Source organism: Saccopteryx bilineata, chromosome 2, assembly GCF_036850765.1.
Source record: "Saccopteryx bilineata isolate mSacBil1 chromosome 2, mSacBil1_pri_phased_curated, whole genome shotgun sequence".
Classification (NCBI taxonomy): Eukaryota; Metazoa; Chordata; class Mammalia; order Chiroptera; family Emballonuridae; genus Saccopteryx; species Saccopteryx bilineata.
This window is the reverse complement of record NC_089491.1, coordinates 250173705-250190847: the sequence shown is the minus strand read 5'-3', so window position 1 is coordinate 250190847 and position 17143 is coordinate 250173705. Positions and strand designations below refer to the sequence as shown.

General features: G+C 56.0%; 1 protein-coding gene across 2 annotated transcripts; it reads right to left on the bottom strand.

The window, feature by feature from the left end:
* Positions 1-1147: 1147 nt before the first annotated feature.
* On the bottom strand, positions 1148-7893 carry LRRC75B (leucine rich repeat containing 75B). Of its 2 annotated transcripts, none has more exons than XM_066260032.1 (4): positions 7717-7893; positions 4773-4901; positions 3282-3397; positions 1148-1915 (listed from the first exon to the last, which is right to left on the bottom strand). In XM_066260032.1, exons 1-4 carry the CDS (start codon positions 7891-7893, stop codon positions 1390-1392), a joined length of 948 nt encoding a protein of 315 aa, XP_066116129.1. In that variant the 3' UTR covers positions 1148-1389. The 2 variants fall into 2 exon arrangements, with proteins under 2 accessions (XP_066116129.1, XP_066116130.1); XM_066260033.1 differs by lacking the exon at positions 7717-7893 and adding an exon at positions 6867-7078.
* Between the last annotated feature and the right edge of the window lie 9250 nt (positions 7894-17143).

Here is a 17143-nt window from a genome sequence, read left to right as displayed (position 1 = left end):
AGCGCCTGACGTGAGGGTGGGGCAGGCAGCATAGAAAGGGGGCTCCTCTTCCTCACTGCCTCCTGCCTGGTCCTGGGACCAACACTCAAATCCTCACCCTTGGTCATTCCCTCTGACCCAAGAAGCTGCTGTCCATCCAGCTGGCCTGAGGATATGCCATAGTCCAAGCCGACTCAGTGCCCTGGTCAGAGCAGGTGGGCTGGGGTACATAGGCCCAGGGCTCCGCCTTCTCAATGGCCCGTGGGGCTCCCTGTGCTGTTGGGTCTTTCCTTAACCAGCAGAATCCCTCTGTCCCCAGACCTGACCTCCTGACTCTGTATAGGAACCTTAGACCACTGGCATCCTCATTCCGTGTCTCAGTTTCCCCCTGGACATCTCTAAATTCCTTTTTGTCTCTGCCCTGCCTACACTTAGTTGGGCTGAACACTGCCCTCCACACAGGCTGTGAGGGTGACCATGGTGTTAGGCTTCTGGCCCAGAGCCTGCCCCAGTGGTGCCTTGGGGAGGGAGAGAGCCCTCTACTGGGGGCAGGCCACCTCTTGGGCAGCATTAGGACTGCTCAGCCCCAGAGTCCCCTGCTGCTGGCTGTGTACACCTCTACTCCATGCGTGCTTTCTTGTTGGGGGTCCCCAACCAGGGAGGACTGTACACATGGGACCCCAGGGCCTGGAGGGAACACACAAGCTCCTCTCCATCTCTGGTCTCTAGACTGATGTGTCTCCTAACTAACCCCATGGAGTTGCCCACTCACCAAGCACAGGAGGTCAGGGCAGGAACTGGGGGCAGTGGACAGTGCTGTGCCCTGCAGGAGGCGAGCCTCGCCTCCTGTCAGCGGTCCTGTGTCCAGCCTGAGGGGCCCTGGGCTCCATTCTGAGTTTGGTCCCTCTCTGGGCTTCCAATTGCCCCTCCCCAGCCCTGCCCAAGCCATGCCCAGACGTGAGGGTCAGGTCTCTAATGCCCCATCCCACAGATGGACTTTCCCCCTGCACCTTGGTCTCTGCCCAGGGAGCACCAGGAGGGAGGTCAGTGTGAGCGGGGCCCCTCCCTTCTGGGTGGGCATGGCCCCTGAATACTTGGCGCCCCCCTCTCCCCACCCCAGCAGCAGGGCTGGCGCTCAGTGTCCATGAAGCAGAAAGGCTGAGGCAGAGGGAGCATCACCCTTTATTGTGGGGTCTGCAGAGCCGGTGTTGGGCCCCTCCTGCTAAGGAAAGGCTGAGACCCAACCTGGGCTGACCACACAGCCTCTGATGGGCCTTTCTCCTTCCACCCCCCTTAATCCCAGGCTGAGCATTGGATCTCTGGGCCTCTGGGGGCCTCTGGGCCTCCATCACCCCTATCCCATGTGCTTGGGAGCATTGTCAGTCAAGTAGGAGCCAGGGTGGGGGTGGGTCACCTGGTACAGCAGGCCTGGGGCTCAGACCCGGGCCCAGCAGCGGCAGAGCCCCAAGTGGAGGTGGCAGTGGTGGCCTCTGCCACACTGCCCTCAGGCTTAAGGTCTAGGCCCTCATAGATGGTAGGCAGCGAGGTGCGCTGGCTCAGCCGCCGGCGCAGGCCAACCAGCAGGGGCTGAGGCAGGGAGGCCACGTCCACATTGTTGCCCAGGTCCACCCAGGCCAGCACAGGGAACTTGGTGGTGTCCTTGATGGCCTCAGTGAGCTCGCGGGCGGCAGCCCGTGTCAGCCGGTTGCCATTGAGCAGGAGCTGGGCGAGGCGGGGCAGCGTCCAGAGGCTGGGCAGCAGCAGGTGCAGCAGCTCATCACTCAGCCCTGTGAAGCTCAGGTCCAGCACCGTGAGCCCAGCGCCCTGGCGGCCCAGGTAGCGCGCTATGTGCTGCACATCCCGCATTGACAGTGGGATCCCTGAAAGGTTCACGGTCTCCCCTGCTGGCAGAGTCTTCTGGAGGCTGCTCTTGAGGCTGTGGGAAAGTTGCAGGTGGGATGGACTGAGCAAGGTTCCCATGGCCCAGGCAGGCCACACTGGCCAAAGAGGCAGCCCAAGGAGGTGAGGAGGCCCAGGCCCTCCAGTCCAGCCAAGCTAGGATCAAACTCCTACCTTCTAAATGGGTAGCCATGGACAATGCTTGGAATCTCTCTGAGCCTCAGTTTCCCCTTTGGCAAAAGGGGACCTAGCTGTTGTGAGGACCAAATACATACCTGTTAAGGCTCCATGAGCTGCCATTATAAAACCTACTGTGTACCTTCATTGCCATACCTGCCACAGTTATGTCTCACTTATTCTAGTGCCAACCCAGTGGGGTAGGAGTAATTATTGCAGTCTACAAAGGAGCAAATGGATGCTCAGAGAGGTGACGTGTCTCTTCCACGGTCGCGCACGACTAAGTGGGGAGCCAGGTCTCTAAGGTGCTCCGACTCCTGAGCCCGCACTTTTTTTTCAACCCTTTGTGGGTAAGGATAGATATTCCTATGAGGGTGTCAGGGTACAAGCCTTGGAGGCCCAGGGTAGCTAGAAGGGAAGGGAGGTGTTGGAGGGTATAGGGGGGCTGCCGTGGGGAAGGGCTCTCTGTGTTCTAAGCTGAAAAGCAAGTTTAGAGACTGAGAAGGTCCCCTGCTGACCCTGGAACCCCCTCTAGGTCTCTTCTGTCATTTGAACATGGCCTAGTAGGCAGATAGACCTGCCTAGGGGCTGAGAGCACCTGCCATGACAGGGAGCACCGCTATGGGCTCCAGGCTCAGCATGAGCCGCCAGGCTGGGGGGACAGGGAGAACACCAGGGCTGTGGTTCTGGGCCTCTGGGGTGAGGGGCCTGTGGCCGGTCCCTGGGCTGTGTGGCCGTGAGGCGATGATGGAGTGATGAGAGGAGCACCGTGAGCCTTAGGCTGGCGGTGGACACCTAAGCCTCAGGCAGCCTGGGGCAGAATTCCCAAAGGGATGCAGGAAAATCAGGGCAGGCTGGCCTTGGGCAGGCCACTGTGCCTCTCCCAGCCTCAGTTTCCTTCCCAGTAAAATGGGACCCCTAACCCAGAACCTGTCTCCCTCACAGCCTGTCAGCTGCTGAGGCTGCCTTGGTCCAGGGGGCCAGGCCCAGTGGCAGGCAGAGACCAAAGCCTTGAAGAGTGACTAGCAGGAGGTGGGTCACACAGAGAGTGCGGCCTGGCTTGGGAGTATCTGCTGTCACTGGCCACACTGGCCGCCAGGGTTGGGGCATGATGCCGACAAGGGTGAGCCGCCACAGGGTAGGGCTTTCGCACCAGCCTCTTTCTGAGAAAGGCATGGGAAGGGACCCTCGGGCGTGAAGTGAGGCTGGAGCTGGATTCCCCTTACCAGTTCTGGGTCTTCTTCCGGGGCAGGGTGGGCCCTCGCTGCCGCTTGGAGTGAGGCGTGAGGTGGTAGATGAGCTGTCGGCAGATCTTGTCCGAGGACTTCCAGAGCTCATAGTCCTGTAGGGGGACAGTGCTGTCAGGATGAGGCCACCCCCCCCTCTGGGCCCTGGGGATCCAAGTGTGTGGTAGAGCAGCGTCATTCACCATGGATCACTGAGCTGCCCACTGGTCTCCCCTGCCCACCCCCACCCAGCCATGGCCTGGCACAGAGCCAGGAGAGGCTGCCTGCTGGGAGCTAGACAGGCTGGTCTGAGGCCCGCAGTGCCCGGCGGGAGGAAGCCCAGACAATGGGCCCTTGTTCCCTGTCCTCGGGCCCAGGGCCAGCATCTTAGGCTATCAGCCGGCTCTCTGCCCACCTCAGCGCTCCCCAGGGACTCGCCACAGGGGAGGCCGGACCAGGCCCCTCCAGGGAGCCTTGCTCCACTGACGCCACCCCCAGAGAATAGGAACAAGCCAGGTCAGCATGCTCTTCTTCCTCTCACTCACCAATCTAGACCCTGCCTGTGGGGCTGGGAGGGTTAACATGCCACAGCACCACCACCTGCCTCTCTCCGGTCCTAAGTAGGCCCTTTTAGAGCCCAGCTGGGGCAGAACACAGGGCGCCCTGCTTTCCACAGGCTGGCACCAAGCACGTGTTCTTCATCCAATCCATGTGCACACAGTGGCGGCAGCCGCCCTGGTCACTGTGAAGGCTTTAGGCCACCTCAGAACCCTGTGACAACTGCAGAGAGATGTTGGAGGTCTGGAGCTGGCAGGGCTTGTAGCGGGCAACCTTGTTTCACACAGGACTCTCCGAACCTAAGGAATGGGGGCTGGGGGCTGGCCACAGGCTGTGTCAGGAGCACAGCACCTTCAAGGATCATGGCAGGATGTCTACAGATGCCATCAGAGCAGGGTTCTGGGCAGACGAGGTGCATGTAGGGAAGAGGCTGTAGGCTGCTGGTGGCAGATGGCAGATGCCACTCAACAGAAGAAGGGGCTTGCTGTGGCTCTTGGTGCTGTGGGAAGCAGTGAACACTTGTCTCCATGAGTATCCATATAACATGGTGATATTTGGAGGGGGGAGGGTGGCTCTCCTCTGGCTTGAGGGTTTGGGTCTACCAGCACATTAGTTAGAACATTTTGTGTCCCACAGTGTCCCCATACCACTTCCTGCCTGAGTCTCAGGGCCTGGTGCATAGTGCTGTTATTCAGGAAACATCTACCTAACACACAACTTTTCAGGGTTGGGAAAACACAGCTCACACTTGCCCCAGCTGCTGGCCAACCTAAACCACTGAAACTGGCATCACGTCACACAGAGGGGCAGTGACCTGCCAATGGACTTGCAGCACGCCAAATGAGGACCCAGGCTCCTAGCTGCCAGCCCTGGGCTCTCCAGAGCCCTATCAGCCAAACTGTCTAGCCTGAGGTCCTTGCCTATTAGCCTCACCGACTTGGGGCACTGCAGGTCCCGGGCCAGGTTCACAAGCAGGTCATGGGAGATGGGGTCCACCAGATTGAGGAAGGTCACGTTCCTGTAGAGGATGTCAGTGAGCAGGGTCCCCTCGAGGCCCAGGTCCTGTGGGTAGTGAAGAGTTGAGTAAACCAGGAGTTGGGCTATCCTTCTTCAGGCCCCTCCCAGCCAGCCAAAGCCCCTCACGTCCATTGCTCCCTATCCATCTCTCTCCTTAAGGCTTGCTGGAGTCTCCCCACAGGTGGCAATGGACCAACTGTCCAGAGGCAAGTGGATCTTTCAGATGAGGAGAGAGTCGGCCCAGCAGGGGCCTCAGAGAGGCAATAAGCAGGCCCTGGAGCCCTTAGACTGGTTTCTTGGAGGTGAGACACCATGCTGTGACATTTTGCCTGCTCTGGGGTTGGGTTTGTCAAGGGTATTCTTTTTTTGTTTTTACAGGGATAGAGAGAGTCAGAGAAAAGGATAGACAGGGACAGACAGACAGGAACAGAGAAAGATGAGAAGAATCAATTATCAGTTTTTCGTTGCGAGACCTTAGTTGTTCATTGATTGCTTTCTCATATGTGCCTGGACCATGGACCTTCAGCAGACCGAGTAACCCCTTGCTCGAGCCAGTGACCTTGGGTCCAAGCTGGTGAGCTTTTGCTCAAACCAGATGAGCCTGCGCTCAAGCTGGCAACCTCAGGGTCTCAAACCTGAGTCCTCTGCATCCCAGTCCGCCGCTCTATCCACTGCGCTACCGCCTGGTCAGGCTTGAGGGTATTCTTTGGGGCTCCTCGGATGACCCCCAAGGCTGCTGTCCTCCAGGATTCCCTTTGCCCCTTTGTGTCTTCCGCCTATTCCCGTGTACCTTCAAGCTTTGGCCACCATCTATTTGCCCACAGGTCCAGACCCTTCCTTTAGGGGTGGACCTCTCTCCCAGCTCAGACTGAGTGTGTTCATCTCCTGCCCTGAAGCTGGCCTCGCTGTGCCTCAGCTCAGTAAAGCGTATCACCATCCCCAACTTCCCAGAGACCATGAATCACCTTGCACTCTCTCGCCCCTCCCCGCCCAGCTCTCCCATCCCTCTGCTCAAGGAGGGTCAAGTCTCATCCTCCAACAGCTTACTCACAGGGCACCTGGCCTTCCAACACCCTTCCAGTTCCGCCCTTAGGCTGCCAGAGTGGCTCTATGAAACGCAGAGTGAGCTTTTCCCTTAATCCCTTTGGTGGAGACCAAATGCTCTTGAAGTGTGGTATCAGATTCAAGCAAAATCTGCAGTCTTCGAACTCTGTGAAGCCTGGCATCTGCCCTCCCTGGCCCACCAACCTCCTGTTCCTGTCTAGCTTCCAAGTCTCTCATCCCTTGCATAGATCCCACCGTCAGGTCCCTGGCCGTTCTGCCTTCAGTCCTTGACACCCTGTTTCTCGCACAGACCTGGTTTGACACTAAACAACCTTTTAGAGGTTCCAGTTAGAGGATATACTGACAAGCTGATGGGACAGGCACAGCTGGCAGGGACCTTCAGAACATATGTGGACCCCCCCAAGCCAAAGGGTGACGTGTTCGGTGCCCAACACCCCGTAGACACAGGAAGACAGGCCAGGGGAAAATGTACAAAGGCCATAACTGCAGAGTCCCTGTGGGTTATGGGAAAGGACAGGCCTTCCACTGAGCCTCGAATCCCAACCTCTGGGACATAATGGGGCAATCAAGCTGGTGCCACAGTGCCCAGCCACAGTGCCCAGCTAGTGCCTTGGGCTCCAGGGTGCCATCCCAGATAGAGATCTGGGCCTCTAGACAGTCTGACTGATTCACTGCTGCTCTGTCATTTGCATTTTAAACATCATTCATGTTCATGTCATAAATGCCAGCTAGGGGGGATCCAGAAGGGAGGGGTGGCTGGTGAGCCTGGGCTGACCCAGACAGGGCCTCAGACTGCAGCCTGCTTTCTGCTGGTCTGGACAGCTCCTCTTAAAGGGCCAGCCCCACCTTTCCAGTCTGCTGGGCCCAGAGAGTACAGCAGAAGAAGCAGGAGGCTGGAGGTTGGGCTGTGGCCTTGGCTGTTCCCCAATCTGCTCTGTGGCTCACCACTTTTCTCCAAGCCTCAGTTTCCATCTCTAGTCATCCACCTGCAGGACAGACATGCACGACTGATTTCAGCTTACAGGCTGGGGCATGACATGGTGGCAGCTGCTTCAGGGGTTGAGGATGTGAGCAGAGAGGCAAGTGGCCTACCTAGTGTGATGCTGGGACCAGAACCCAGGGCTAGGGCAACCTTGGGATCTGGGACTCAGGTATATGGTGTGTGTAGGACCAGAGCCCCGACCTGTCCAGATGTGGTGTGATGTACAGATGCCAGGGGTGTGTACTCGGTGGGTGTAAACTGCCCTTTAGAAGGATGGGTGATGGGTGCTGGAGCTCAGTCTGGGCTGCCAGGGTATCAGGGTGAGATTGCACCTGCTGACCAGCTGGGCTGTTGCTTCCCAGGGTCTCACCCTGGAGGAAGGGAGAGCTGAGGGTTTCCCATTGCTTCTCAATACATGATGCCTACACTTGCCACTCCTCCCAGCACCCCCTCCTTTCCTGCCAAGGCCTGAATCTGGGCTCTTAGCTCCTGGCTTGGAGCACCCTCAACACACAACTGACCCCAAACCCCAGAGGCACGGGACACTCACCTGCCCTCTCCTCCACACTCACAGTCCTCCCGGCCTCAGTGGCCCTCACTCTAGCTTCCTGCCCTCCTTCCCTCCCTCGCTTTGTCTCTCGCATAGACCAGATTTCCCACTCCTGCATCCAGTCGTACCCTCCTCTGGGAACCCGCCCGGCCTGCATGCCCGTCCGGGGCCAGCCCTGCCTCCCGGCCCCTTCTAGGACCGCTGCCCGCAGCCCCGGGCCCCTCCCTGGCCTCCAGCTCCGGCGGGCCCGCTCCTTCTCTCGCCTGGCGCAGGAGGCGCAGCAGCTGCCGGGCGCGCTCGGGCTGCCGCTCGCGAAGCGTGGACTGGATCTCGCGGAGCCAGCGCACCCGGCGCTCATAGGGCGCGGGCCCGCACCCCGCCGCGGCCCCGGCCTCGGAGTCTGCCTCGGGTCCGTACCGCCTGCCCAGCCGCGCCCCCATGGTCGCGGCGCGGCGGGAGCTCGGAGGGCGGGAGGCCAGACCGTCTGAGCCCCGCCCCCGGCCCCGCCCCGCCCCTGGCGACGCGCAGAGTAGGGAGCGCCCGGGGCCGAGGCTGCGCATCCCTGGCGGGCTAGAGCTGGTGAAGGAAATGGAGAATCTGCTGGGGCTGTGGAGCTGCCAGCACTTGGTTTGGGGGATCTCACTGGAACAGAGGTTCCCGCCAGCGCTAGACCACGCTCTGGAACTCTGTCGCTCGCAGGGGGAGTCGCTGAGCCCGGCCAGGACGAGGTGGCTCTTGGCGCCTCTAAACCCTTCTGGCCCCAGGGCTGTCTGTGGAACTGTCGCGTTGGCGGTGCACGGCGCACTGGACTTGAGTCAGGGCGCGGTGGATGGGTGTTCCCGTTTGCCCGCCTTAGGCAGTAACAGGACCTGCTTTCAGGAATCACCCCGGCAGAGAGCAGTTGTAGTATCTGACCCATACACCCTGCTTGGACAGTCCTACAACGACAATTATTTACTGCCCCTCCCTGCTTGGCTGAGGACTGCCCTGGGCAGGCAGGGTGGAGCCGGCCCCCTTGACCCAGGCCTCTGATTTCAGGCCTAGAAGATAAACGGGATGAGGAATGCTGGTTAATGGTTAAGCTCCGCACTGGACAGACTGGCATGAAGCCAGCTGCACCTGCCCCTGACTTCAGGTTTTCCTGCCTGACAGGGGCGTGGGGGGGGGGGGCGTGGGAGAAGGGTGAGCCCTGGCTCTTCCCAGGACCAGGCTTGAGCTAGAGACCTCTGCAGCTCAAGGAATGTCCCCACTTGCTGGGGTTTCCTCAGCAGGAATCTAATCTGGGGCCTCCGTTGGAGGCCTGCAGCTCCCACCCAGCTCTGGGCTCCTCACGTTCCTGGAAGAAGGCATTTGGGGTACTAGGCTCCAGCTCCCAACTGGCACAACAAAGAGGGCATGTCCAGACTGATGACCGGTTGCTGTGCCTGGGCACAGGTGCAGAAAGGGTGGTGGGGAGGTGAGCGGAGACTGTCCAAGGGTACGTGGTGAGATGAGGCAGAGTCAGGCTCTTTCCACTGCGTTCAGCACTGCCTGCCCAGGAGTGTGTCTGGAGATGGGGTGTTGGGCTGAGCCCCTGAGAAAAACCAGTGTCCTCATCCCCTGACCACCCACTGAACCCCCACCCCTGTTGTTGCCTGGTTGGGCACCCCCTTTGGACCTGTTCCCAGGACTTTTTTATCCTGGGCTCTCTTCTTTCCCCTCGACTGCTGGCTGGACCCAGAGGCCTCCCCTCCCCCCTTCCGCCTCTATAGCCAACACTTTCCTGGGGCCACCCTGGCACCACAGGTTTCCTCTTTGGCAAACCTGCATGCCTGCCTGGCCTGCCTGCCCTTAGGGCTGTCTCTAAACTGACGTGGTGGTGACAGGGCCAGAGACTTAAGCAGCAGCCCCAGAGCCCCAGGGACCTCTCAGACCCCCTGTCCAGAGCTGGCAGCCTGGTAAGACACTCCTCCCCTCCCCCACACACTCAGGACTGAAGCCAGAGCTGGGATGACTTCCAGATCCTGACCATATCCTTCCAGATGTTGAGCCAGGCCTGGACATTGTCACCTAGATTGTGAGAAGACTGAGATGGGGGGGGGTGCAAGGTGAGGGGAAGGAGGGGTGAGCCTCGTGTCATGAAGGGGGCAAACCAGGCAGTGGCATAGGGGGATGCCCAGAGCTGAGATTCCTCTGGAGCCTACCCTTCACCCCCACCCCCACCCCCTGTGTCCCTTGCTGGGAGATTCCTAGAGGACATTTTTCTAGGACAGGAGGACAGGTGTCATCTGGGCCCAATCCCTAGGTGGGTTTTCCTCAGCCTCCTATTGGGGGTGGTTGAGTTGAGCTGGCCCTTGGGGACTCTTTCTGGCCTCACCTGATTTGGGCAGAAGCCCCCAGAGCCAGAGCCCTAAGGTTGGAAGTAGAGGCATCAGTCACTAGCCTTCGTGTGTATTTAACTAAAGGCTGCTGGCCCCACTTGCTGGATTGTCCTGGGTAGGACAGTGATCTCATTCTGATTGTCCTGTGTTTGTGGAGACCCCATGGGGTAGGGAGCTGTGAATTTGCCCTCTTAGCCCCCAGGGCTGGTGTTGAGGTTGGGGTAGGGGGCAGCTTGTAACAGTTCTCTCAGGGTAACTTTATTCATTGGGAGCTAGAGTGTCAGGGAGGGAGACAACCAGACCCCAGGCCCTTCTGGGACAACCAGGAAATAAGGAGCAGCGACAGCCACACCTTTGACTTCCCAAGCTGGTGGACACTCATTTGGTGGCCCAAATGGAGTTACAAGGGAGCCAAGGTTCAGATGACTCAGCAAGTGGGGTGAAGGGCTGTGGCTGTGGATAGAACTAGACCTGTCCTCCCTTTGGGGTGTGAAAACATAGGCAAAGTAGGTAGCTGTACTAGTTTTCTGTGGCTGTCATAATAAATTATCACATTTGGTGGCTTAAAACAACAGAAACTGATTCTCTCCCAGTTCTGGAGGTTAGAAGTCTGAAATCAAGGCGTCGGCAGGGCCATGCTCTCTCTGAAGGCGCCAGGAAAGAATCTCTTTGTGTTTTCCCAGAATCTGGTGTTGCCAGCAGTTCTTGGCTTTCCTTGTTGGCAGCTACATCACTGCTTCCATAATCATCACATGGCCTTCCCTCTGTATGTCTCTTTTCACATGGCCTTCTTTTTTTTTTTCTTACAGAGACAGAGAGAGTCAGATAAACAGGGATGGAGAGATGAGAAGCATCAATCATTAGTTTTTCGTTGTGCATTGCGATACTTTAGTTGTTCATTGATTGCTTTCTCATATGTGCCTTGACCGTGGGGCCTTCAGCAGACCGAAGGCCTTAACCCCTTGCTCAAGCCAGCGACCTTGGGTCCAAGCTGGTGAGCTTTTGCTCAAACCAGATGAGCCTGCGCTCAAGCTGGCAACCTCAGGGTCTCGAACCTGGGTCCTCCGTATCCCAGTCCGAAGCTCTATCCACTGCGCCACCGCCTGGTCAGGCCACATGGCCTTCTTATAAAGACCCTAATCATTGGATTCAGAGCCCACCCTAATTCAGTGTGACCTCATTTTAAGTAATGATAGCTACGAAGACTCTATTTCTTTTTAATTTTTATTTTATTGATTTTAGGGGGGGGGGAGAGAAACATCAATTTGTTGTTCCATCTATCTAATGCATTCACTGGTTAATTCTTTGTATGTGCCCTGACTGGGGACCGAACCTGCAACCTTGGTGTATCAGGGTGATGCTCTAACCAACCGAGCTAGTTGGCAACGGCCTGTGAAAGCTCTTTTCACTAATGAATCTTCCGTGGCTCTAACCTGAATCCATCCTGTCACCTGACAGCCATCATTCTTCCATTCAGTGATGATCATTGAGCACTGTGGACACTTCAGAGACTAAGACAAACACAGGAACAGCCACCCCACAGAGATGGGGAGTTGTCCCACACTGCAGGAGCCCAGAAAGGCACCTGACCAGGAGGTAGAGGAAGGCTTCCTGAAGAGGTGACACTGAAATTGGGGTCTGAAAGTAAGAGTGCTCGCTTGAAGTCCCAGCAAGAAAGCTGTGGGTAAACCACACAGAGGAAGGGGTGGAGCCCAGCCACGCAAGAATTCATCCGGAGGGCAAAGGGTGCCTTTGAATGGTTTTCAGTGGGGGAGGGGCCGGCGCGGCAGAGCAGGCTGAGCGCTGGGGTTGTAGTAGGGAAACCATCCTGCGCTGCAGGAAGGACTGGGACCCTGAGGAGGAGTTGCCAGGTGAGAGGGGGTGGCCCAAGGGGAGAAGAGGAGGGGTCAGATGTGGCTTGGAGGGTATGTAGAGGAGAGGCCACTGGACGGGGCCAGTGAGGATGCGGGGTATCCTGGGCTAGACTCTGGCTAACGTAACCGGAGAGGTCTGGGGAGGTTAGTTGTTTAGCCGAGGCTTGGGCATGTCAATCTGAGGCCTCTGGAATACAAGGTGACAGGATGTTTGATCAGGATTTAGCTAGAGAATAACCGAGTCCAGCTTTCAGCGATGAAAGGAGACAGAGGGTAAGAAACGCCCAAACCTGTAAGAATTTTTATGAGTTTATTTGAGCCAATCAGATGACAATTGCTAGGAAGCAAAATCTCAATGGATTGAGAAAATGCTCCGATAAATGGCAGTTTTACCACTTAATTTTTATTTGTTTGTTTATTTATTTATTTTTTCATTGATTTGAGATAGAGAGAGAGAGAGAGAAGCATTCACTTGTTGGTTCACTTAGCTGTTTTATTAGTTGTGCCTGCATTGGTTGCTTCTCGTATGTGCCCTGACCAGGGCAATGCTCTATCCAATTGATGCGCTCAGGGTGGTTACAAGAAATTCATTGGTGATTGATTAGAGGAAGCAAAGCAGGGAAAATTTCTGGGATTAGATAAAAAAAAATAAAACAATTAGACACCTACTTCTTTTACATAGGTGGGTATAGGGTAGTTAACAGTAAATGACTAACAGGGTACTAACAATGACAGTAATAACAGTGATGAGAGGCTCTGCAGTCTCCCGCTCTGGTTGGAGATTGTGCCCTGCGGTGTCTGGAAAAAGGAAATTACCTTGACAAACCAAAAGTATGTTATTGTAGTTGCAAAAAGACAATAGACCTGCTCAGTCAGGGTAAAGACTGATGACCTTTGTTAAGAAGGATGCCCTGGGCCATGATTATCTGCCTACTCCTTTTAGACCACCCTGTGTGGTTTCTTTAGGTCTCTGAGTTTGTAACGCCCTCCCTGAGCTTGTTTAGTAATTGGCCCCTTTTTCATTCACAAGGGGGTGGGGGCAGGGCTCCTGGAAGTCCAGGCAGGCCAACAGGGTGTGTGTGGAGTAGTTTTGTCATCAGTGAAACCACACATCCTCTTAGCGTGTGCAACGTCAGGGAAGGTAGGGACTCTGGAGGGGTGACAAGTAGACTTGGGCATGTGAACCCGGAGGTCATGGCAAGCATGTCTGGCTCTCAGAGAGTCCAGGCCATGAGCAGGGGTGGGGTCTGGAGAGTGGGAGAGACCCAGCCTTCCTCCTCCACCCCCTGGAGCTCCCAGACACCGCAGATAATTACAAGATGATGTGATAAATGCTACCTGCACAGGGTGCTGTGGGCAGGAAGAACCAGGCGGCCAGGAGTGCGTACTTATGACCTCTAAGCTCTGAGCTGCTCCTCAGGCTGGGACAGAGGTGGCTGCAGTGGAGGGAGCAGGCACTTACTGTGCACTTTCTCAGTGAATCTGTTGGCAGTTAAACAGCACCAGGTAATAGACCAGTAGAGTCAGACCAGACTTTGGGTCAGCAACCTCGATACTTGAGCCCTGGCTCAGAAAGAATTCAGAACCAAGACTCAAACTATAAGAGATTGTTTGTTTAGAAAATCACAATGGTAAAAGTGGGTCATAGAAGAAATGGGCTCAGGAAACAAGTTACAGAGACAAAAGAAAGGTGCTTGGAGCTTAGGAGAAAGAGGCAAAGAAACGTGCCTGGGGAGGAGTGTGGGGAGAGGCTTAGGTGCGCGCCCTCGAGAGCTGTGCTGGGTCCTGGGTCTTGAGTGTATTTATCTGGAAGTCTTGGGGGGATATTCATCAGCTTTCTAGGTGTGCCCTCTCAGGGTCATGGTCTCCACTGTTTGGTGGGTGCCAGGGCAGGGTGTTACTATTAGTCAGTGCAGCTGGTTCTGACGTGGGCTATGGACAGCAGACCTGACTTCACTTGTCTGATTTTGCTGCTTTTCTTGGCCCAGAGCTAAAACACAATTGAGGCCTAAATATTATCCCTAGGGGGTTAATGCTTAAGGGAGTAGTTATGCAAGGACCCACATGGAAGCTCATGACTCCACTCTTCACCCCCTTGTTCCTCCTCCAGGGGGGTCTACTGCATGACTCATGACAATCCAGGGGAGGAAAGGTCAAGGGAGGGTCCAAATCACATGACCTGCAAGGTCAGGGGGTCTGAACCCCATGGCAAGCAATATGCTAGGGGAGGGAAGGTCACCCTGGGGACGAGGTCCTTGTTTTCCCAGTTTTGCCCTTTGCTAGGCACCCAGGCTTTCTGCCCAGTGACCTTCTGTACCTGGCCCATTGTCCTTGCTCTGCCCATGTCTGTCTAACTGCCTTCCACAAATCCACCCAACAACTGTTTTGATTATCCCTGCTCTGCGGGTATAAAACTGAGTCAGGAGGAAGAGACCCTGGGCCATCAGTAGCTGGGATCAGATTTGAGCATAGGCATTTTCAAACCTACGCTCATGGTCGCCTTGTCATCCTGCCTCTGAGTCTGGGAGTTGGACTTGGTTCACCAAGTGCCAGACCTTTTGCTGGACGTTCCCAGGTGTTAACAGGCTGACATCTCTGGAGGCCCATGCACTTGGCCTCACATCAAAGGTGGGTGGTGACATGGAAAACGCTGGAAACGGCGCCAGGGGTGGGGGCCAGGCTCGGGGGAAAAGAGGCTCTGCCCATGCCTGAGGTTGGACAGAGCTCACCTCCCTGCCACCACTGGGCAACTCTGGCCCCTTCACCATGCTATAGTCTTCCTTCCATTCTTTCAATGTGGTCGATGTGGCTCTGAGAGGCTGTGGCCAAGGAGCCACAGGGTGGTCCTTGCTCCTTTGTTCCGTAGCCTCAGACAGTAGCAGGCAGGCCCATCGGAAGCAGAATGACTTGCAATAACTGAAGAAAGAATTATAAGAAGGCAAACTGGAGCTTGACACTGGGAAGAACTTGCCGGCCAACCGGCAAGTTCTTTCGAGACAGTGAGTTCCTTGTCAGGGCACATGTGAATGACAGGAGTGCTGGAGACGGGAGATCAGAGATGAAATGTTTGAGACTCTGATCCTCAGGTGAAGATGTTATGATGCTTGGGTTTGCAGTCACTTTTATTCAGTGAGTTTTCCAAACCTCTCCTTGGTGCAGATACCAGCAGACCAAAATGGACTGGACGATATCAGGTTTCCTGGCTCCCAGCAGGTTCTGAAAGCCTGTCCCAGCGGTTCTGGAGGCTGAATCAGGCACAGTTTGCATCTTGATCTGACCTGCCTGCCTGAGAGGCTCACAACCACATTTTGGGATGTTGCGTCTCTACCAGCTGGTGTCAACCTGGGCTCACCTGGCACTTCCTGGATCTCAGGCATAGCCACTCCCAGGACCTGACCATAGGGTGGGGCATGACAAAGTCTGCAATAAGACACCACTTGTAAAATGGATTTCAGGTCCTTCCTCCTGTCATGGGTCACTGCCCTGTTGAGTAATTTTGGGCAAATCCTTTGTCTTCTCAAGCTGCAGTTTCCTTGTGCTGGGAGCACGCTTCTTCTTCCACCAGTGTCTTGTTTTCCCAGGCAAAGAGGTGAGGCAGATCCAAGTCTGTCAGAATAAGAAGGGCCGCCTGACCAAGCGGTGGCACAGTGGATAGAGCATCAGCCTGGGACATTAAGGACCCAGGTTTGAAACCCTGAGGTTGCTGGCTTGAGCATGGGCTCATTCGGCTTGAACGTGGGATCATAGACATGATTGCTGACTTGAAGCCCAAGGTCGCTTGCTTGAGCCCAAGGTCACTGGTTTGAGCAAGGGGTCACCAGCTTGGCTAGAGCCTCTTGGTCAGGGCACATATGAGAAAGCAATCAATAAATAACTAAGGTGCTGCAACTATGAGTTGATGCTTCTCATGTCTTTCCCTTCCTGTCTGTCTGTCTGTCTGACTTGCTAGAAAAGAAAAAAAAAGAAAGAACAGAAAGGGCCTTCAAGGTCACTGTGGGCCCATTTCTCAGAGTAGGAGATGGGCAAGGTGCCCAGCCATCCCTGCCCACTGGAACAGTGCCATGAACCTCCTGTCTGGCCAAAGCCCCTGAGGCACCCTAGGTTGCTGGTGCCAGCACAGGAGGGTGATTAGAAGATGAAAGGCACCAGGATGGTAGGGTGGCACCCCCCATGCTCCTGTCTTGACAACTGCCGCAGACTGGAGGCCAGCTTGGCCCAGGAAATCTCTTCAAGGAACAAGGACACAGAGAGCCTAGCTCCAACGCCCCCTTCAGCACTTCCTGCTTCCCACAGCCCCTGCTCACCGCATGGCAGGCTGAGGGGCTAGTAGTCACCCACCAAGGTCCTAATGAGTGAGCTAGGGTTAATGGGTTACCCAGCCCGGTGACACATTCACTAGCCTCCCTGGGCTCTCAAAGTCCAGATGTGTCTTTCGAGGTCTGAGCTCAGCCACTTCCCTTTCCAGCCTTGACACCTCAGAGCTCAGAAGGGCCATGGAGGTCAAGAATCTCCCTTACACCCTCACTGCTCCTGCAGATGCCTCCAATGACTGGCCACGAGGCTCAAGTCATTCTCCACCTGGCAGGTCCTCCTCAGTCCAATCCCAGCTCTGCCCACATTCCCGCCTACCTGCATGATGTCTGCCCCTTCCTCGGGGCCCCGAAGTCTTCCTCCTTCGAGGCTGACCATACTTTTATTTATTTATTTATTTATTTATTTATTTATTTATTTATTTATTCATTTTTAGAGAGGAGAGAGAGAGGGCGAGAGAGAGACAGAGAGAAGGGGGGAGGAACTGGAAGCATCAACTCCCATATGTGCCTTGACCAGGCAAGCCCAGGGTTTCAAACCGGCGACTTCAGCATTTCCACTGGTCGACGCTTTATCCACTGCGCCACCACAGGTCAGGCTGACCATACTTTTTCATCTAGTCTGGCTGGGGGCTCTCTGAGAGAAGAATCTAGATGTGACAGGATCAGATGGGTAGCTGAATGAATAAAGAAGAAATTAACTTAAGCCAAAGCTGTGCCAATGGCAGCAGGCCACAGGCCATGTGTGGACCTCAGAGGCATGGGCAGGCTTGAGCACCCACCCCATGTCATTGGATAGGCAGGAGCAGGGGTGACCCATCTCTCACCTCCACTGCCTTGTGTGCCCCATCAGTCTGCATGCTCATGACCCCAGAAATTTGAGGGATGAGAAAAGGCTCCCCTGGGTCTTGTGACTCCAGTCTTTGGAGTGACAGCATCTAGACACTCTACCTGCAGACCAAGTTTCAGGAAGAGGGCATGATTAAAAATACAGCCACGCCCTGGCCGGTTGGTTCAGCGGTAGAGCGTCGGCCTAGCGTGCGGAGGACCCGGGTTCGATTCCGGCCAGGGCACACAGGAGAAGCGCCCATTTGCTTCTCCACCCCTCCACCGCGCCTTCCTCTCTGTCTCTCTCTTCCCCTCCCG